Source organism: Rhinoderma darwinii, chromosome 13 (assembly GCF_050947455.1).
Source record: "Rhinoderma darwinii isolate aRhiDar2 chromosome 13, aRhiDar2.hap1, whole genome shotgun sequence".
Classification (NCBI taxonomy): Eukaryota; Metazoa; Chordata; class Amphibia; order Anura; family Rhinodermatidae; genus Rhinoderma; species Rhinoderma darwinii.
In genome coordinates, this window is record NC_134699.1 from 21,798,747 (window position 1) to 21,821,248 (window position 22,502).

General features: G+C 44.0%; 2 protein-coding genes across 6 annotated transcripts in view; one reads left to right on the plus strand and one right to left on the minus strand.

The window, feature by feature from the left end:
* Positions 1–22,502, plus strand: part of NR1D1 (nuclear receptor subfamily 1 group D member 1) — a 58,700-nt gene that overhangs the window by 8,494 nt on the left and 27,704 nt on the right. For 2 of the 5 annotated variants that reach the window (XM_075846373.1, XM_075846372.1), the window contains exons 2-4: positions 2,165–2,288; positions 16,440–16,529; positions 21,511–21,663. In XM_075846373.1, coding sequence (XP_075702488.1) covers positions 21,639–21,663 — 25 coding nt within the window. In that variant the 5' untranslated portion in view covers positions 2,165–2,288; positions 16,440–16,529; positions 21,511–21,638. Of the gene's footprint in view, positions 1–2,164; positions 2,289–10,295; positions 10,884–15,868; positions 15,922–16,439; positions 16,530–21,510; positions 21,664–22,502 lie in introns of those variants that run through there. The other 3 variants (XM_075846374.1, XM_075846376.1, XM_075846375.1) reach the window with 3 other exon arrangements.
* On the minus strand, positions 1,120–10,876 carry MSL1 (MSL complex subunit 1). Its single transcript, XM_075846377.1, has 8 exons — positions 10,173–10,876; positions 7,665–7,894; positions 5,824–6,206; positions 2,899–2,963; positions 2,142–2,209; positions 1,933–2,057; positions 1,606–1,678; positions 1,120–1,281 (listed from the first exon to the last, which is right to left on the minus strand). The coding sequence occupies exons 1-8, from the start codon at positions 10,614–10,616 to the stop codon at positions 1,191–1,193; spliced, it is 1,479 nt and encodes a 492-aa protein (XP_075702492.1). The 5' UTR covers positions 10,617–10,876; the 3' UTR covers positions 1,120–1,190.

Genomic DNA, 22,502 nt, shown 5'->3' on the forward strand with positions numbered 1-22,502 from the left:
CCAGATCCTCCTCACTGCTTGATTGCAGTGAGGGCATTGAATGGAGTGGCGGTTAAGCATGCACGCTGCCGCTCCATTCAATGTCCATGGAAATGACAGAAACAGGCAAGTACAGAGCTCGTCTGTTTCAGACGTAGACCGTGAGGGTATGTGCACACGTAGTGACCAAAAACGTCTGAAAATCCAGAGCTGTTTTCAAGGGAAAACAGACCCTGCTTTTCAGACGTTTTTTGACCAACTCGCATTTTTCGCGGCGTTAATCGCGCCGTTTTCTACGTCCGTTTTTGGAGCGGTTTTCATTGGAGTCTATGAGGCTGTATTTTTACGCGTCGTCGTTTGACAGCTGTCAAACGACGACGCGTAAATAACAGGTCGTCTGCACAGTACGTCGGCAAACACATTCAAATGAATGGGCAGATGTTTGCCGACGTATTGGAGCCGTATTTTCAGACGTAAAACGAGGCATAATACGCCTCGTTTACGTCTGAAAATAGGTCGTGTGAACCCAGCCTGACAGGCGCATGCTCGTCTGGAGGGTTCAGTGAGGAGGATCTGTGAGTTCGGGATCCCCGTTCTCACGATTGGTGATTATTCATGATTTTGGGAAAACCCCTTTAGTGTACATCACCCACACCCCATACTATTGCTTCACCTAAGTCAATCGGAACATAAAACTATCAAATGATTTGGCATCATGTAAAAGGCAATTGGAGGTTTTAATGGATTGACTATTCCAGCATGTGGAGTCCCTTTTATGTCCATAGAATTCCTTTTGCCAATTGAAATATAGAACATTTAAACACAAACTGAAGAGCGAGGTTAGTAAAGCTTGACGTTGAAATGAAGGGGGGGGGGTGGACGACGACGTATGCTCTGCATATACCATGCAGTACGCACAATACAAATAAGCCACAAAGTCTATTAATGCAAACAAAACAATGACATCATGTCTGCTCCAGAAACATTTTGAAGAAATATTCGATTTGAAACTTGCTCAGAGACACCACTAAAAATGGGTAATCCGATTCTTTGAGTGAACAATTTCAAAGCCAGTGGGGTCTGATACACATTGGAGGCCACACTTGAGGTTAAAGAGAAAGGCAGCATAAACCCCTTGGATTTTGTATACATCAACTTGCAGTGCATTTTATTCAATATTTATAGGTTGTCACAAGACAAGGGGTCCCAGGCTATTTACGAGGCGTCCTATGTGGAGTCTGCTTTTTCTGCATTTCAATACGGCATCGACTCCGCTCATCCAGCCAGGGGAGCTCAAAACTCCTGTAGGGAAGAGTAAAACCAGTGTAAGCAAAAACTGCGGACACAATTCACAACAATCTCTATGAGGACAAAAAACAAACAGGAAATCCATCTTGGCCAGTAAACCGGGACATAACACCCCCCCCCCCTACCTTACATTGCCCGCCTGCATCTTATACATGCGAATATAAAGTATTGTCATTGTGACCGTTTCTTTTTATGAACTGAACGTGCTCTAACTTCAGAATATACTCACTTGTAAACTTCATCCCCAAGCACTGATTTCTGACCGCATCTGCATGCATACAAAAATAAGATGTGTATTGTTAATTAATGTGTACTTACTGTGGGGTAATTTTCGGCAAGGACCGTCCAAATGCCACAACAGGGAGGTAGGGGGTGATCATCACAGACTCCACTAGTGATAAAAAAAAAAAAAAGTTAACATTCAGCGTGGAGAAATGGTTAGCACATGACCGTCCCTTTAAGTCACCCTATATGGCCACTGAGGGAGACATAGCTCTCTCTGATCTTAGCAGTTGGAGACCCCAGGTCAGCGCAACCATGTTGTTTTTGGGTCTTCGCCCCAATCTAATAGTTTCTAAAAAACAAATGCATGGCTTAAACGCTACCTCCTAAGAGCAATGAAACCACAGGCCAATCCAGACCTACCATCATCGGGTTCGGGGAAAAAGGAGGTGACCTCTGGCTCACTCTCTTGATTCCCCTTTTTCTTGTACATCCTCAGCTGTAGTCGCTGCAGGATTCGCTGCTCACGAATCCTCTGAATGTCCCACCTATTGGAAGTGTATGACAGAATGAATGCAAGGCCACCAAGATGCCCCTGCCATATACTATGTGTGACATTCTATCATCCTTACCTTTTTCTTCTCTTTTCATCTAGCTCTAACTTGGCATGTCTCTTCGCAAACACGGCATCATCCAGATTCTAGAAAGAGAGCACAGGATGTGGAGGAGGTTTCCCAAATGTCATCTTAATCACAGCAATCCAAATTTCCTTCCGAGAGGTAAACATTTCTACTGCATATCACGCTTTCTAAAAAGTACTTGCTAGCAAAAGTGTATTTCAACCAGATTGCCTGTTAAAGTTAATGGGAGATGAATGGCACCAATGCACTAGGCAAAGGACAACAGACAGACCCGTTTAACTTGTTATGTGCCTGAATAAATACAACCAAGCAGATGCCACAACTCCTGTTCTGGGTACTGCAATTGAGCATGCCCTATATGCAAAATGTAGTGGCCCTCTCAGCTGAGTCGCCCATGCACCTACCCCTTTCTTACTTCGATGACATGAATTTGGCCACGTGGCCCAACATCAATCAGCTAAGGAGGTCACTCCATTTACATAGTTCAGCAGGACCACTCAGCGGATGCAGAAGCAACTGCTGGCTTGTTTTCACTAGACATCTAACCAAGTTTATCCCTGTATCAGATTACCTTTAAGCACATAGTAGGACTCTTAAAAAGCCCATTAAATACTATGTAAAGCCTTTTCTGCATGACAAATGATAACGTACATGCAGAAACAAGGGAACACTGTAGATGCTGGTGGTTTACCGCCAATAAGTAGCTTAATATGAAGACGGACTCTTCTCATACCTATGTAGAGCTTACCTCTGGTACGTCTGATGCATTCAAGTCCTGAAGAGGTTCTATTGAATGCTCTCTCCATGAAGGAACTGGAAAAATAATAATAATGCAAAGGGCACGTTTGAGACATCTATGCAATATAGATCACATACATGTAATCACTATACCCACTAAGTTATATTTCTTTCCCACAATGAAACAAAACTTTTTTGTGGTAAAGAATGGTATCGAGTTGCATCAATAAGATTTTCTGGCATTTTTCTCTTTCAGCCACTAGAGGCACTGTTTCCTTGCAGTCTGTCTAGTAATTCCATTCTAATAGACCAAGTAAGCAGTATGGCAGCAGGTTCCCTTCACATTGTGTTTTAGTCCTACGTTTAACAGGTACGCCACTGCGTAGCATCAGTCACAGGCCTCTGTTAAATGTATGCATCGGGAAGTTTCAGTGATGGAACTGTCCATATATGGACAGTTATTGCTGGAGCTTCCCGATGTAGCAGAGACTGCCTGCCCACTGCCAGCTCTATCCCCCGCAAGACCTTTACAGCCGGAGTCCCCGGCTGCTATCTCTGCCCGGGGAACATATGTCACTGGAGCTTCCCTGGGGTAGCCCCAGTGATGACAGTGGCCAGTTACATCACAGGCTACCCCAGGGCAGATCCAGTAACGAGGCTTTCCAAAGAAAAGATAGCAGCTGGGGACTCAGGCTGCTTTAAAGTTCTCGTAGTCACAGGGGATATAGAGCCGCCGTGTATGTAGTGTCTGGAGTCCCCGGTGAGAGCACCTCCAATGCCCTAGCCGGGGACTCCAGCATGTATCGCTGCTGGCATGATTGTCCATATATGGACAGTAACGTCAGGAGGCTCCCCAGGACCGGAATCCCTGACCAGAGCACATACATACATACTAGTCATTTTGTGGACCAATTTAGATAAAGAATGCTGCCTCTCAATTTCGAATCTCCTTGATATCACTCGACATGTCATGCCCAATATTTACTAAAGTGATTACTGAATCAATAAGCTACGTGTTGAGTACAGAAATAATACAGGATGAAAAACGGGAATGGCAGCGGTCATGGCAACAAGAATTCAACTTTCATTTTGTACACTAGGAAGTCGTCTCAATTGACAACATTAGGCTACGAGACTTTTGCTGCATTTTTTTTTGTAATGCAATTAAAAATATTGTGGCAAAAAAAGTCCTATGTAAATGCACCCTGTGACTAAGGAGAGCGGAGAGATAACCATAGATAGGGCTCCTCATTAAGGCTGCTTCAGAAGGACTGTGGTATGGACATTCAGCACCCCTGTCCAGGGAACTGTACAGCTGGTTCTCCGAGGACCCACCACTGTAACACTTTATGGGTATCTTACCGGGTTTCTTAGACAGAGCTGGTAAGGGTTAGATTTTGTAAGTGTATTGTCATCCATCCAATTCCTTAATTATATCCTGGTAGGTTTACCTAAGGTGAACTTACACTAGCAATAAACATTCATATTCTAAATTACGGACCTATTCTTAATCATCACAAGTTTAACACATGTCTAACGTGCTGCAAGCAAACGATCTATTAGAGGTTATTCACACAAACGGCATAATCGGCCGTGTGTCGGCTGTTTTATTTTTTTTTAGCAGCTGTCACACGGCTGTTTTAAAATCAATGTACTTCTATGGGTTTATTCACATGGACCGTGTGTGACCAGCCCGTAAAAAAATAAGACATGTCCTATTTTTGCCCATCTTCACAGATCCCTCAAAAGACGGAAGTCTGTGAGGGTTCTGTGAAATTAAGTCTCGCACGGCCGATTAGGTTGACCACTTACCTTTCTGTATTGCAAAACCACAACTCAAGAAATACATACAAGAGAAACTGGAGGATTGTATACAATGCTATTATCAGAAGTGCACACAGTACTGCAGGCGTTCTCTCTCTTACAGGGTGGGACTGATAACAGTATCGCGGAGAACTGCAGCTAGAGCTCTAAAAAGGTCTCCAAATCGTCCCTTGCAGTTTTGCTTAAATAGTAACTGCACTTTAACAAAACTTTTGATATGTCATTTATTGAGAAAGGTTGAACTTGATGGACCTGTGACTTTTTTCAACCTATGTCATAGTGACATATCAGAAGTTGTGGTCGGTGGGGTTCCGGGTGCGGAGACCTTCCACCATCGCTGAAATAAAGGAGCAGAAGTTTTTCGCTAGGCTGGACAGGATCAGACGTTCAATGTGTGCCCAGCCTCACGTTTACACCCTCAGTGGTATATATACACTTACTTAGTGACTTACCTGTATGGTCTTATTATAAATCCTGCTCAAGCACCCGCTGGTAAAGCCAAGTACAGCGCTAGTGCTATTAGACACTGCGGCCACGTGACGTCACTATGGAAGATATCACCCGCAGCTACACTGTTTACATGTGGCCCAGGGCAAAAGTTTAAATAGTACTATATTGGTACATTACTCAATTTAGTGGAGGCAATACATTTATGCGCAATGGCAGAGGAAAAATACCTTTAAACACCATTTTACTGGAGGGCAAAAGTGGAGCATAGGGTACGTCAAATTATGTGAAGTGATCCTGTGAATTCATCAGCAAACTACAGACTGACAATTTTTTTAAAGTCTGCAGTCTGTAAATGACAGAGAACAGCCTGTAGCTTGCGGATGGTCAACAGGAAAGATATAGGTGTAAAGGGAGATATAAGGAGGTTAATCTTAGGGAAAAGCTATTAAATCCCCTGCGGAAAGAGGAACTGCAGACAGGAGGAATATTTGGAGATTTCATCACAAACTGCCTATTGAGCCCGGAGTGGTCATATTAAAGCAGAAACCATACAAACAAGAGCCAACTGTTTTAGGGATAATAAAATCTGCTGATCCCAGTACCATCTCCATCCCTGTGTAATATCGGTAACTGGTAGAAACATGAGAGAATAGCCTCTTACTTGCCACACACTCCTCTTTCTTGGGAGAGGGCTCTCTCAGTGGGGAAGGAGGCGGCTGATGCCACCGACATAGATACATGTCCGTAGTGGCAAGGTAGGGCTGGGAGTCTATCTCGCCAGGGTTTGGTTCGCTGTCTTTTAATGATGATGCCGCAGAGCTGCTCCATGCAGACCTCAGGGGAGTATCCGCTGGAGATTGAGATTTTTCCGGTGTCTCTTTGCTGCGCAGCTCTCTCCGACAGCCCGTCTCAGACACTGAACCCCCAGGCTCTGCATCTTCTGCCTCTGTTGGCAACCTTGACATCTTGCCCTTCATCTTGGCAAGGTCAGAAGTAAGTCTCTTAACAGGAGTCCTGTGTTCTGCACTGCCAAAGGCAGATTTCCTACAAGGTAGAAAGAAAATCAGTAAGGCCGCTGAAAACCCTCAAAGCGTAAAACGACCTAGTTCAGGTCTCAAGTTAAACGGCTATGGATTAATACACAAAGATATACTGAGATCTTGCATGATACACTTGGAAGTTTTTGTTTTTTTTACATAAATCCCCTTTACGGTTAAGAGGCCAGTTCTCTGTTGTAAGGTGATGCGTTCCGCCTACAACAGGTTTCTGATAGAAACTAAAATCCACTGAGTCAAAGAGATGCTTTCTAAGAACACAACCTTCTCTAGACTATCCCATGACATTTTTTCAGGTCCCTACCTCACCCTGGGTAAAGACAATCCTCAAAAGAATCTTCCAGTTTCCTGTAAGTATTTATATGGCGTGGTCCTTCTTCCAGGCTAAAAACATTATGACACCTATAAAGGCTATTCTTACAGTGCTAGGACTCACTGGACCACAGGTTCCAGCAGATCCATCACAACAGTTTTCCACCAGTCCCCCTCCCCAACATCAGAATAGACTGAAGTGCAGAGAAAACAATGACAGGTAGTTACTTCTTTCCATAACAAGGTATTAAAAGACATTCTACACCTCAAAAGGGGTTGTCCATGTTCGGGCTGTCCTTTATACTGATGACCTATCCACAGGCACATATGCTGTGTACGGAGCCATCTGCTCCACAGGATAGGTCATCAGTATATTATCAGTAGGGGTCCAACTCCCAGACACGGCACCGATCAGCTGTTCCGGCTTCCTCTGGGCGCAGAAAGCTATGCAGTGGTCAGTGCCGGAAGCAGATGGCTCCGTGCACAGTATAGGGGCTGTGTTGTGTTACTGCAGCTCTGCTCCTATTCACTTGAATAGGAGCAGTACGGCCTCTATTCAGTGGTTGGAGCCCTCTGCTTCCAGCACTGACCACTGCATAGCTTCCTGCGCCCAGAGGAAGCCGGAACAGCTGATCGTTGCAGGGTCCGGGTGTTGGACCCCTACTGATGACCTATCCACAGGGTAGGTCATCAGTATAAAGAACAGCCCCAACCTGGACAACCCCTTTAATGCTGGATTCACACATGGCGTATAACATGCAGATTTGTTGCGGATTTCACCCTTTGCGAAATAAATTTATTTAAGCATTTCCACAGCTTCTCCTTGGCAACCTTCAGCCAATGCCTTCACTGCATTACTAATCTGCATGAGAACAACATAGAGGTCGATGGTGATGAAGTGCAATTTAGTCACATAGTGAATGGTAAAGCAGCGGCGGAGCAGTCGGTTACAGCCATGAAAGTATTCAACGTTATTGAAGGAGATTCTGCGAAGTTGGAGATTCCCTTTAACTTATTCACAATCCGACAAAAATATTTCATTCGCTAGATAGACTAAATATTTTATTTACCAGTTCTTGTACAGCTCTCTAATAAGAGTAATGGGGGGGGGGGGGGGTGATCGACTTCTACCAACCTTTTGTGTCCTTTTGCATTTCTGCCAAAGGAGAAGGGCTTTGGGGTAAGGCCTGGCAACTGAGGTGAGGCCTCTGGAGGAAACTCCCCACCCCCTGCGCTCTCTGGAAGGGGACCCTCCGGCATGTCGACGGCCGATTCACGGCTTTGAGACGTGCGCTGTTTTTCCTTCTCGCTGTCCTTTCTGACCAACTGCATGCGTCTTTCCATCCGCTCAATGCGGGCCAGGAGCTGGGAAAGAAGAAAAATATATCTTTATTGGGAGAATCATTGATAAGGAATAGATCAAAACAGTAACAAGACGGGAGAACGCGCACAAATCTCTCACACAGCATCATGTGGTTAATATTGGGGGCTTCAACTATGGAGGAAACTACTTTGATGCCGCAAAGGGTTAAGCGAGTTATGAATCACATTAAAGTTGAGCAGATGCTTGACCAGTTTTAAAATAAGGGGGAGGTAAGTCTGTAATGGGGGTGGAGAACGTAAAGAAGTGATAGGGAGGGATGGAGCAGAGACCGACATACACAGAGCGGCAGTCACATACAGTCTGCATTGCACCAAATCACTGTGTATGTGAAGTAATCCAGACACCAAGCACACGACAAGCCAGGACCAGACAGGTCACCATGCCTGGGGGAGCACTACAACATAACAGGGGGTACAATAAAAGATGAAGGGGAGATCATTGCAAAACAAAAAGGTTCTCTATTCAATTATATGCAGACAAGCAAACTCACTGCAGCAGCTTAACCCCTTACAAGACTGCATTCCTGGTCCCTGCAGATATCTAGCCATAGAAGGGTTAACGATGAGCTAAGGATCCACAGTCAATGGGGCCTACAGCAGACTGAAATGTAAGCTCCTATGGCAATGCAGGGGTTAAGGGGGCAGACCTTCCTCTTGCATATACAAGCTTCTGCAGATTTTCGGATTCAATTAACCATTACTGTGCCTAGCGCATCCTCAGTATTTTGCAGGTTAAAAAGGGGGGGGGGGGGATAAATGAATCTGGAGACTCCCTATGTTCTCAGCAAACCTTAAATCCATGGTATTCCATCCTCCTTTTCGTTGCCATGGCAGCCCATTTAAACCGCCCCCCCTCTAACTCCATGATGGTCTTGTGTGATTCTCATGAATGTGTATAGGGTGGAGGGAGGGCAGAGAGAAAAGGAAAAAAAAGGGGGGGTCTTGAAAGATGGTGAGGGAGGTGGCATTACCTCAGCCTGCATGGGTCCTTCCTATGGAGGGCTGGTGAGGCAGATTCCCCAGCATTACAGCACCAGCTCATGCAGCCACACTACATAGTCAATCTCCCCCTCACAAGCGTCCCTCTCTCCACAACAAGTTCCCTCTCTCTTCCAAAAAAAAAAACAAAAAACCTTAAAAACCCTCCCTCCAGTCTAGCCGCAAGACGCATACAGTATAGCAGAGCTGTCTTGCAGTGGGGAAAATAAAATATATACATTATATAGGTCTGACAGAGGAACTGGCAACAAATCCCCATATGCGTTATACTCAAATATTAACCATGCCGAACCTGAGTCGTGTTCACGATCAAGATGATAGACCAATGATGGAAAACAAAATCTATAGATAAATGTCAGGGACTGTACTGTATATGGGACTGTGGTGGAATATAAATGGGACTACATGATAATACTGAGGTGGATGAATGGCGGGGACAATTTGGAGTATAATGTAACAGGTTGTGTATGATGCAGTTATGGGGTGTATTATAGTAGATGTGACCCCCGCCTATCCCTACAGATCAGCAGAGTCCAGGAGATAAACCACTGAAAAGTATAAATCAAATGTTGATAAATAATATCCAAGATTATCCAGGAAGTCATACAATGATCTGGATTTAACTAGATTATCATACTATATAGTGTCATAGGAGAGATATTATAATTATATAATGTGCAGAACTTGTTTGTTCCTATGGCATCCAGTAACGAGTGACACTGACAGTACAATGCTGTGTATGACAGAAGTGCTAGCATTATATACACACATACATATATACACACACATACGAACGATACAAAGAAAATGTGTATATTGTATCTTTTAGTCGTGTGTTAGGACGTTATTTCTCCCTATAAACGACGGTGTGTGTGTATATATATATATATATATACACACACACACACACACGTGTGTAGTCTATTATGGAATGCCTATAGTGATATTAGAATATATAGGTGTGTGTGTATATATATATATATATATATATATATATATATATATATGCACACACACACCTCCATGCTTGACAGTACTAACAGGTGAATGCACAGTATGATATATATATCGAGCTCCGTGCAGCATTAGACAGTACATGATGATGATATATATTGTATATATGTGGTGTGTCAGTGGCTGCCCGCTCCTCAGTACAGCTTTACCCTGTATTACACGGTTATTCGCCCTCATCCACACAGGCCTCGTCCCCGGACTAAAGTTCCTCGTTTCCCCCTCTAGTAGAGTAGTTCCCCCGTCTTACCGTGTCCTTCTCGGCCCGGAGCTCCCCGATCTGCCGCTCCCGCTCCTGTATCCGGTGCTGCTGTTGCTCTATCAGGTCCAGTTGTAGGAGAACAATCTGTTTGAGACAAGCCCCGGCGCCCCCTCTCAACGGCGGTCTCCAGTGAGGACCCGGGGAAGTTGAGCTCGAGGCCGGGGCTTGGCCTTGCCCAGTGGCCGCCGTAGTAGCTGCCCCGGCCCCGGTCACCGCCGCCCCGGCAGCTCCCCCAGCCCCTTTATCAGCCAGGGCCCCCGCTTCGCAGGCGAGCTTGCCGCACGGATCACTTAGGCCGGCCTGAGTCTTCTTCAGCCTCCGCTCTCCAGGCTGCGGCCTACTCCGGCCCGCAAGCCCCGAGCTTTCCTGAGGCTCTTTCCCCGACAAGGGGTCGTCGTGCCTGGGGCGGCACACACTTGCTTTCATACTCATGACTCCTCCTCGGGCCCGGCATCCTCCTGCAGCCTCGAGTGAGGGGAGGAGGCCGAGGCCCCCGGGGCGCACTGAACAGAGAACCGAGGAGGAGGATGTACAATAAGATGGCGGCGGGTGCGGGGGGAGGGAAGCCTGAAAGTGTGGTGTATATACCGAGGAGAGGAGGGAGAGCCGGCTGCCCTACACCTACAATATACTATACTCAGGGGGCACGGCTACTCCACACTACCGCCATGTATAATAATATAATGTACAAGACTCCTGGTGAGACACTTTATATAATAATAATGATAACTAGCTGCAAATATAGACGACCAGCATCTTACAAGATGTCCTCACAGGAGCATAGGATTCTGCTATTCTATATAGATTCATGTATACTCTAACATTCCCCTACGTTTCTTTGGGTCAAAACCATAAGAGGTTTATAGCCGATTGTGTATTACTATTTTTTTCTATGTATCTGTAATATTGTCGTCGACAGAAACCTCCTCCAGAAGTTTATAATTGTTAGCGGGAGAGCAGGCGGTCTGGCTGCCTAGGCGACAGGTATTGTGGTGTCGCAAGGTAGATGAATCAACCGGTCCGCACACTCCGGTCATATATATATATATAATGTTCCCAGAAGTTTCTGTCAAACCCATGACAAGATGGTGTCCTTGTCAGACATCTGCCATTTTAAAAAAAAAATGGGTGCCACCAATAGTGTTGCTGACTGCGTCTCCCGCCAGAAGATTAGGGCTACGTGCACACGTTGCAGAATTAGATAAACGCAGGTAAAATCTGCTGCCCTTTTTTATGTTGAGGTTTTTAGGTGCATTTTTTACAAATTGACGCGGGAACAGGTGCGGATTATGTGCTGCAGATTTTGGTGCGTTTGTTTTTATAAACTTGTCACATACAATTCTGAGATGTAAACGCAAGATAAATTGACATGCTGCGGATTTTAAAATCTGCATAGCAGGACAATTTACACACAGAACAATTCTGCAATTACTCGAAATTTACTTTACTTTGCCGGTACTGTATTACAGATTTACCGCACTAATACAAATTGTGGGCATGTGGACTAAAAGTGACTGCGGCGGATGCCGCCGGCAAAGTTTTTCGAGGTACCCCATACCAAGCTATTTTTTAAGTTTTTCCATCGTCTCATTCAAAGAGCTATAACTTTTTTTTATTTTTGTGTCGACATAGCTGTATAAGGTCTTGTTTTTTGCGGGACAAGTTGTATTTTTTAATAGCACCATTTTGGGGTACATATCATTTATTGATTAACTTTTTTTGGGGTGGATAGAAAAAACCCCAGCATTTTCGACTCTTTTTTTTTTTTTGCGTCCCAAATTTACTTAGTTTACCGTGTAGTATAACACAATAACTCTATTCGGCGGGTTGTTACGATTGCAACGATACCAAATTTATATAGTTTTTTATGTTCTACTACTTTTACACAGTAAGGCCGGATTCACACGAGCGTGTTCAGTCCGTGATATACGGTCCGCAGGTCGGCCGCATTTCCCGGACTGAGCACACTGCAGGGAGCCGGGCTCCTAGCATCATCGTTATCTATGAGGCTGGTCCTCATAGGCTTGCATACATGGCAGACCCGGAGGCCGTTGCCTGACCTCCGGGTGCCATCACAAGCATCAGCAGCCCCCACAATTGCATGGGGGCTGCTGATGTGCTACAAACCCCCTAAATGTGGTGATCGCAATCGAGTACCACATTTATCTGCTTAATTGCCGAAATCAGCAGCGATGAGCCGCTGATCGGCAACACTGGAGTGTCAGCTGTCGGGGACAGCTGATCTCCTAGTTGCCGATGCACACCTTGTTGCCGACAGTGTGCATCGGGAACGACACAGTGACTTCCTGTCACTGACAGGAAGCCTATCAGGACCAGCCAAAGGTTGGTCCTGATGGGCTTTCGTCCATGGCAGACACGGAAGCCATTGTTTGTCTTCCGTTTGCCATACTAATTATCGTCAAACCCCGTGATTTCGGTCCTGGGTCTGCCGATATGCTAGAAACCCCTTAAATTCAGCGATTTGCAACGTTAATGCAACGACGTACAGTTACTCGTGCGGGTAGGAGTTAAAGAGCCATAACTTTTTTTATTTTTCCGCTGATTCAGCTGTATTAGGGTTTTTTTTTTTGCCGGATGACTTGTAGTTTATATTGGTACCATTTTGGAGTACATGCGACTTTTTGATCAGTTTTTATCCCAAAATTTTTTAAGGCAGGATGAACAGAAAACAGCAATTCTGGCATTGTTTTTTATTTTATTTTTACAGCGTTCGCCAAGCGGGTTAAATAATGTAAAAGCTTTATAGTTGGGGTCATTACGGAAGCGGCGATACCAAATACGTGTACGTTGTTTTTACTTTTTTTTTTTTATTATTATTATAAGATAGCATTTTGTCAGGGGAAAAAGTACGCTTTTCATTTTTTTTTACTTTGAATTTATATTTATTTATTATAAACTTTATTAAACTTTTTTTTAACTTTTTTATTATTCCGACTAGGGGACTTCACTATGTGATCATCTGATCGCTTTTTATAATACACTTCAATACTTCTGTATGCAGGTAACAGATGTGCAGAGGGCGGAGAAGATTTTTGTTTGCGGTTGCTATAAATGTACAGTGACTCTTTAGGTGTTGTACGATTGCCTCAGTAACTGTACTGCCCAGTGCGTCTTTCCATGCCCGTTGTGAGATGAATCGGGAGAACAATGTGATAGTGACACTTGAACTTTTCTTCTTTTTTTTTTTTAAATACAGCACAGTAGAGGTTAATGGATGGATTGATCTGAACGCGGCATGTGTAAATAAAGGGGAAGGTTGTTAAACGGATTTAAATATACTAAACTTATGGGTTTTGGGTTTTTCCTTTTACTGAAAAGGAACCCTCAATACATCATTTAAATACCCCACTTTTTTGCAGTGATGTGAGCAGAGCCTTTTGCATACCTCCCAACCATCCATTTTTTTGCGGGATTGTCCCTCTAATCGGATCCCCAAAGGGGTGAGCTTATATAAATATGCTTAAGATTGGGCATTTCTAGGAGGTTTTGTGGGTGCATCCGGTAGGATCAGATACTGGATTTATAAATGTCCCCTAAATGGGGAAAGACTAGGGGGTTTTATGGTTTGACCTTGAAATTCTACAGATAGACATTGGTTTTAAAAGTGAGGACCATATAAAATAATTTGCTCAGTTGGGTGCATACGAACTTGACCTCAACCATTGCATTTGGGATGACCTGGAACGTCCGCTATGAGCCTTGTTGCCCAACAATTGTGCCTGGTTTTCCTAATGCTCTTGGGACTGTATGGACAGCCATGTCCCAAAATCTAGTGAAAAGGTCCCCTAAGGCTGGATTCACACGAGCACATTACGTCCGTAATGGACAGAACGTATTTCGGCCGCAAGTCCCGGGCTGAACACACTGCAGGGAGCCGGGCTCCTAGCATCATAGTTATGTACGACGCTAGGAGTCCCTGCCTCGCTGCCGGACAACTGTCCCGTACTGAAAACATGTTTTCAGTACTGGACAGCAGTTCCACGGAGAGGCAGGGACTCCTAGCATTGTACATAACTATGATGCTAGGAGCCCGGCTCCCTGCAGTGTGTTCGGTCCGGGACTTGCAGCCGAAATACGTCCCGTCCATTACGGACGTAACATGCTCGTGTGAATCCAGCCTAAGAGTAATAGTCGCAAATGAAGGGTTATGTCATATTAATGCCCATGGTTTAAGACCATGGCAACATCTCAGTTCAACAAGCACATAAGGATGTTATGTTTGGTTTTTCCACCAATGACGTCATTCTTTAGACCTTTCCAGCCGACTCTTGGCATTGCGCATTGTAAACTCTGGATTCTATGCAACTGCTCAGCTATAGAAACTCATCCCATGAATCTTTCGATGAACACTTCTTGTACTGACGGAGCCTCCGGAGCGAAAGCGAGTTATGCAATGGAAGACAGACGACTTTGATGCAATACATTTCAGCACTCAGACGTCCTGTTCACGTGTCCATGTGTGGCCTGCTGTTTATAGTGCAGTTATTGTGAAACAGGAATGTCTTGGCCAGGTGGAAGACTTGCAGGGCAGAAACTTGACTGACTTGTTGAAAAGGTGGCATCCTATGTCCGTGCCATCTGCCTCTGAGCTCTTCGGTCCGTCCCATTCTATTCTAATGTTTGTTTATGGAGATTGCATGGCTGTATACTTGATTTTATACACCTGCTGGGTGCAGCTGAAATGGCCAAACCCACGTGTTAAAATTGGTGTCAACGTACTTATGGCCATTTATGTAGATGGATGGATAGATTGTAACCCAATGTTGTTTACTGAGGAATAGTCTGAAAAGGCAGGAAACTGTACAGCGGTACATGGAGTCCCCTGAAGCTCCGTAGTACGTGTGCTGCCATATGGTGCTTCATATGGTGGTGTATGTGAAAGGTAGTCTCCCCTACAAGGTTAGAATAGCCCTGCAATATGGCATCCGACGGAACATGACATGATTTTTTTGGGCATACTGAGGTATGGCAAAGTCTCTATGCACTTCTTTGGGCGCCCTACTACCACTCTGAGATACAGCCGTGTGTATGAAGCCTTAGGGTATGTTCACACGGTGGATTTCTGCTGCAGATTAGCCAGCAGATCCGCACACAGATTAGCTCCATTGTAGTTCAAGAAGCTAACCCACGGCTTTTCAGCTCGGAGTCCGCGGCAATAATGGGCATGCAGCAGAGTTTAAAATCATCCGTGCGTTCATTATTCCACATGGATATGTTCCGGAGCGTGTGAATGGGGTATTACGAGCGATATGTTAGCAGTTTCTGGCAGGATTTAGGTGCGGAATCTGGACCTTAATCCTGAACGTGTGATCATGGCCTTACTGCTGCATATGAAACGTTGTTAAAAACCTGAATTTTTTTGCTGATTATAAAATACATTTGGTTTTGCCTTCTGTGCAGTTGGCCTCAGACATAATCATATTTTACCTCATCTGAGCTGTCTTAGCGATATTTAGTACATTTATGTTACCAAGAAGGTCCAGTAGATGGAAATTTCTCACTCTGGAATATTTGTCGGACATGTTTTTAAAGTTTCGTGGAGCGTATAGCTGTAAATATACCGGGAGCCGTGCTGCTTCCTGCTACATGAAAATCGCGGCAAAATCGTGTGTTAAACGGAATGTTTTTCTGTGGTTTGTCATGTTTTTTTTTTCCTTGAACAGAAACCTACGAAAAAAATTAATAATCAAAGCTGATGGATCCATAATAGGAAAAGGTGGGTTTTTTCGTCTGGTCTGACACTATATGTGAATGGCAGCAGTTTAGCAAAAACAACACGGATTCTCTAAAACCACTGCATTTTTGTAATTTTTTTTTTACAATATTGTGGCATAACTGAGGCAAAAAAACACAAAAAAACAGCACCTGTGAATACGCCCTAATGTGTATGGCCAGGAAAACAAAAAGGCTGCGTTCACATTGTGCATTTTTTTGTTTCGTTTTAGAAGTGCTGGGAAGAAAAAGGCATCTAAAAAGTAAGTGATTTTTAATTACCCATGCGTTTTACAAACTGTTTTAGCTGTGACCCTACGACTAGTAAATTGAAAACCAGATTACAACTGAAATGCTTTGTAAAAATGCACGAGTGTTTAATAAACGCATGCGTTTTTCATATGCGGTTTTCTTTCCAGCATTTCAAAATCGCACAATGTGAACCCAGCCTTAGCCCAGTATTGGTTGTATTTTAATAATTGGTTGATTATTTAATTAACTGACTGATTTATTGCTTTGCAGTATATTTTGCTATTCCTGTTGAAAAAGTAAAGTGTGTCAGACCATTATAACCTGAAAGGAATCAGGAAAAACCCCAAATTCTTCCAGGTGGTAAGTTGCCAATGTGAAATAATTATCACTCCATATAATATCTTAGAATTGTACAAAACAGGGAGAGTGGGCTGAATTAGAGGGGGTACACTTAGTGGACCCCGCTGTTGTCTTGTGGTTTGTTTGCAATGTTGCCCTGCAGTACTGGGCCATGGACGTTGGTTCTCTTGTACACACTGGTTACCACTTTTGCCACCTGGATTACATTAAATCATGAGAGACCCTCAGCGATCAGTTGTTATTATTGCGTAACTATAGGGGGTCGTGAGGTATAAGTCACACCCGGATCCTGGTGCCTAAGGGGTCCCATAAGTCCCTCTGCCTCTTAACAATACGCCAGCATTATAAGGCCTTGCTCACACGGCGCTAAAAAAACGATGTGTAAAGCACTTTTTAAAGTACAGGCTCTTCTTGACGCGTTTTAGATGCTTTTTTTTTTGGGCGCATAATTAGGACTCCCATTGACTATGGGAATTAGGCGCGTTTTCAGGGCATTTTACGCGCCAAGAATTGACCTGACGCTTTTTTTTTACACTACGCGTTTTTTAAACATGCGAACATAACAAAAACGTGTCGTATGCGCTACAATGCGTTTTAACATTGATGTCAATGGGAGGCTTAAAGCATGCGTTTTTCGGCACGTAAAACATGGCACAAACACATCAAATACACGCCGTGTGAACAAGGCCTTAATACCACATGGTAGGTTGGGGCCCCTATTACAGATTGGGGCCCAGGATTATCATGTAAGGTCTCTGCTTGGCACTTGATGATTTGACGCAATGAAGTATAAGATTATATGGGGGGCCATGGAAATCAATGAGGCTGCTGTTTTAAGCATGGATGTGCCCCCTTATTACCTCTGCAAGGGTATATAGAAAGTGGCTATCCAAGACAACTCCGCTAAGTGTTCATTCACACGTTGCGATTGAGGTGCGATTAGAACTGCATCCAAAAACCGCACCCAAAAAAAGTGTTTTGGTGCAACTTCATTGAAAAACACATCAAATCGAGGTAAAAACAAATGTGGTTTTTAGAAGTTTTTTTGGGGGCAGTTCTAACCGCACCTCAATTGCAACGTGTGAATGGACCCTTACTATTGAATAAGTAGCCGAGCACATATATTTCTCTTACTTTCTAATATACAATAGGTTGATCTGTTTTAAAATCAGTATGTTCTATCTATTGCGTTTGTGCTGCAGTTTTACTCCAAAATGCAACAGAAAGAAACTGCGTATGAAAATCGTGATCAGATGAGATGAGAGCGTTCCTTCATACCCCACACTGCAGCACCCAGGCTCTAGATTAGGAAATAAGTGAAATTCTAGAACGCAGTTGGAGCAGATATTTGTTTACTACCCTATGATGCACAGAGAGTGAAGCAAATACAGCCGGCTGATGGATTGTGCTACAGATCAGACCTATTGGAAATGTACCATCGGTTGCTGCACCTTGACCTGACCTCACATTTTCAGTGTATGTGGACACGTGAGCGTGTATGTGCTAGAAGGTGTGGAAATATCCTGAGACACGAAGTAACAGGGAGGGGAAGGAAACCTGCTGGCAAGCAAACGGTAACATACAGTAATAGGTCCGACGTTACCTGCCAACATTTTACAATTACAGTATGTATATTTACACTCATAACAGTGACTGGGACTTGTATGGCAGCAGGTTCCTTGTTGGCCTCATACCATAAACTACGTGAGTGGTGTACTATTCAAACAACACTGCAAATGTAGTCCCACAATAACCACAGCTGTTTACTTTTATTTTTTTTTAAGGGGAAGTTATGATTGTGTCATAAATAAATGTTGCTACTTTGGTATGGTGAAATATCTTAATGTATTCATGGTGGCTCAGCTTAGAAGGCAATGACCCTACTTCAAAAGGTATATAACGGGACCACCAACTGACTGCCAATAATGTCGCATGTCCCCGTATATGATGATGCCGTCCTGTGTAGGGTTCACATCTCAGATTTATTCCACAGTTGTATTCAATATGCAGAAAATAGGGAGACAACGCTTCAGATAGAGCGGTTACAGGATCTGTCCTGTCCTGCATTACACAGACAATCCTTTGATGTGAATGGCCACTGTGTAATGCCTCATTTCCCCTGTGGTGGTGCTGCAGGGAAATTGAACACTTACTGCCAGGTTTCCCGACAGATTACAGCTAATCGCTTGGGGACCTTACAGGGGGATTCTTTGTGATCAGCTTATTGTCAAGAGACCCTTCTAACAAAGGGATTGTCCAAATTGGAGAACCCCTTTAAGTTGACTCTAGTCTTTGTGAATGGTTTATGGGTCTGATTTGAGGGAGTTTATTATGCAGTAGGAGGAGTAATCTCCCTAGCCTCCTCCATAAACATGCAGGCTTGGATCGGCTGAGCATGCATGTTTATCGCTATAGGAAATTGACAATAAGAGGCTGCCATGTGACTTGGGCCCTGCTTATCTTCCGAGGGTAAGGAAGGATCAGGCAATTATCTATTGTGTATGTCAGATTTATCTGCAATGAATGGATTAATCCGGTATAAGGGATCCTCGAGAAGGAAAACTTGGTGGCACAGGAATTGATCAACTGATGGGAAGAACCATATTATTGATGACCAACACAAGTGATGCAAAAACGTATCCACATGATGTTTATTCAAAGTATAAGACAGAAATACCAGTAAAGTTTTATCATTGTGCCTTTTGTGCTCTTAGTGAATAATAGGGCATTGCTTTTAGGACTTATTCACACAAACGTGTCCAATTTGAGTCCGCAAAAAATGTGGTGTTTTTCATGCGTACGACTGTCTGTGTTGCGTTAGTGTGGCTTCCACGTTTCTCCTCTCTAAGCACTTCCCGGTTTTACTTTTTTTTTTATCCCCTTTTTTCTTTAGCAACTGATGCGTGAAAAACTAACAGCTCACATATGTCGTCCATGTGCTGTCAGTGTTTCGTCACGCACCCATGGACTTCGATGGGCAAAAAACGGACCAGAATAGGACATGCGATGAAATTTCACGCAATGGATACACGCTTCGTGAAAAAACACGGATGTATGAATAACCCCATTGAATTGCATTGGTCAGTGTGCTGTCTGTTATTTAAATGGACAGCCCACGGACTTGAAATATGTTTGTGTGAATAAGGCCTAAGGGCCTGTTCACTTGTGTTTCCGTTGAGGGGTTTCCTTGGAGCTTTCCATCGGGGAACCCCTCAACGGAAAGGCAAATGAAAACCATAGCTTCCGTTTGCATCACCATTGATCTCAATGGTGACGGATACATTGCTAATTGCTTCCGTTTGTCACCGTTCCGTAAGGGTTCCGTTTTTTGATGGGATCAATAGCGCAGTCGACTAAAGAGTGAACTAAAGGTGACTCTTTCCTGCAGTGTTTGAACCTGTTATTTTTCTGAACTTCCCAATAACAAAGTCTAAACTTATGTTTATAGATCTGCCCTTTGCACTATTATTGTTTATTTACTCCACCCAAAGTCCAGTAAGGCAGTGCCACAAAATGCCAGTTTAATTGCCCCCGTAATTTCGAGTTGGAATTCATTTAGCTGTTTCAGACTCTTCTATAATCTGATAAAAATGTCATCAGCTTTGGCATCATCAAACAACAAATAAACACTTGTACTGTTTTTTTACTATTTACATTTTTGTTTACAAAGACTTTCTCCACGATTATTGACCTCCAGGATTGCTGGAAACCTTATCCAGTTGTTCTAAACTTGTCTGCTTCAGAAAGCCTTTTTTTGATAAGGGTTGTATATGGATATTTCTTCAAGTCATAAATGGTTGGTAAAGGCCCTTTTTTACACAGGCCAATTATAGGGCAAACGAGAGTTCATATAAAAGCCTATTCCCGATCATTGCCCTGTGTGAACGAGCGAGCACGGGGACGAGTGATCGCTCGTCCACATGCATTACTGTCATAGCTCAGCTGTCTCGTTAGTCGGCGCTCGTTTTTACGGCCAATAATTGTGTAAAAGGATCCTAAGCGATAATGATGTATTTGTAGCTTCCACCGTTGTCGTCTTCTGATTTTTTTATTTCTTTTTGCTTCTGTGGAATTGTGCATGATTGCCAGTTATCTCTGCCAAAGATTATATTTTATTCCCCCCACTGCATGAGATGAGGTTTGGGCGTTCTCATAGACATACGTAATGTGTGCTGGCATGTTTACCCTTTCCACTACTGATAGCGCCTACGATGGGTACATAACCGCCAAAACTGGACCATGAAGCAGTAGAAGAAGGTGGCCTGGTTTTGATAAATCACGTTTTCTTTTACATCGTGTTGATGGCTGGGTGTGTGCGTTGCTTACCTGTGGAGGAGATGGCATTATGATTACTATGGGAAAAAAGGCAAGTCGGTAGAGACATTGTGATGTTCTGGGCAATTTTCTGTTAGGCTCTTTTCAAATTTTACGTTTTTTCCTTCCGTGGCATAGGTCGTGAAGCATCCCTTACGTATAAATACAACGAAAGGCTGCAATGTATCCCGCTGTATAGGCACACAGTGGTATACTGCGCTTGAACCCCCTGGCATAGCTTAACTTGAAGCTTTGTTCACGGGAAAGCACCTGACGTCACTGTCCATATATAGACAGTAATGTCCGTAGCGTTACAATGTCAGAGTCCCCAGCCGACCCATCAGATGCGCTCTGGTCGGAGACTCCAGATACCACCCACATGGTGGCCCTATATCCCCCGCGACTGCAAAAACTTTAAAGCAGACAGATTTTCTGGCTGTAAAGTTCTTGCAGTCATGGGGATAGGGTTGCCGGGCAGGCAGGGCAGTCTTTGCTGCGTCGGGAAGCTCCAGCGATATTTGCCCCTATATGGACAGTTCTGTCACTGAAGCTTCCAAATTTTTGTTTGTGTTTGGTTTCTATGGAGACACATCGGTCTGCATAGGAACTATAGATACAAAACGGTATGATATTTGTAAACATCGCTAGTTTTAATTTTTTATTTTAGATGCATTGGAGTAATATGGTTCCAAAAGTTTACGATACAGGTGGCCTGTATTATGTGATCTGGGAGAGGAGATGGGCTGTTACAAGGTCTTGGAAGACACACACCGCTCTTCTCTCCATTCAAAGTAAATGTGCACTGTGGAAATCTGCAACGGTAAGTCTAGACTTTAATACCTTATCCCCAAAAATTTATTTATCTTTTAATATAGTCGCAATGCAAAGTATCCACATACCTATAACGCCACCAAAAGATTCCCAGTGTGTAGAGCACTGGCAGAGAAAGGATAATGGAAAGCCTTATCCACTTCCCCTCTGGGATCCGTTCCCACTTTTTAAAAAAAAAAACACAAAAATGAAAACTACATTAAAAATATAAACGTGAACACAGTCCGAAGCTGCCCATAGACATTAGATAATGGGATCTGGCATCTGTGGGGGCTGCCAGGTGCTCCCCGACTTCTGACGGTGGGAGGGGGGTAAAATTGAATCCACTAGGATGGATTTTCCGGGTTCACTACTTTTGCTTGCCGCGGTGATAGGTGGCACCAGAGATGACTGCCATTCACTTATTCCCCCTTCTCTATTGAGAGAACTTCTACCTTGTTTGTCCGTGAATGAATTAGGACTTCTAAGGAGTGCACCTGATAAACCCTATAGACTCCCCCCAAAGATTAACCTTCAGAATAACAACCGCATTGCACAAATTCTTGGCAAACATTTTATTGAACATACAAATACACAGCAAAGGGGTTCCTAACCCTATCGTGGCACTGCACTCCAGGAGCCAGGACCGTGCTCCCCACCTTTCATGGCTGCCTGAGCCAAAACCTGTACCAAGTGTCTGCCGCACAGCTTACCCTCCACCAGAGAGGTAACTGGCAGTGTATCTAGCGGAATCCTCGCTGTGGCCGCACTGTACCGCCAGCAATTCTGAGTGCGATGCCGCCATCTGAGGCTTAACAACCCCCCACATTTAAAAACTCTGTTACCACC

Bases quoted from the DNA above. Each gene is read 5' to 3' on its own strand.
- MSL1 (XM_075846377.1), bottom strand. From the start codon at position 10,616: ATGAGTATGAAAGCAAGTGTGTGCCGCCCCAGGCACGACGACCCCTTG. The intron at 6,207-7,664 runs GTTGGTAGAAGT...TCTACCTTGTAG, and splicing joins AATGCAAAAGGACACAAAAG to GAAATCTGCCTTTGGCAGTG. The intron at 1,679-1,932 runs GTAGGTCTGGAT...TTTTATCACTAG, and splicing joins TTTCCCCGAACCCGATGATG to TGGAGTCTGTGATGATCACC.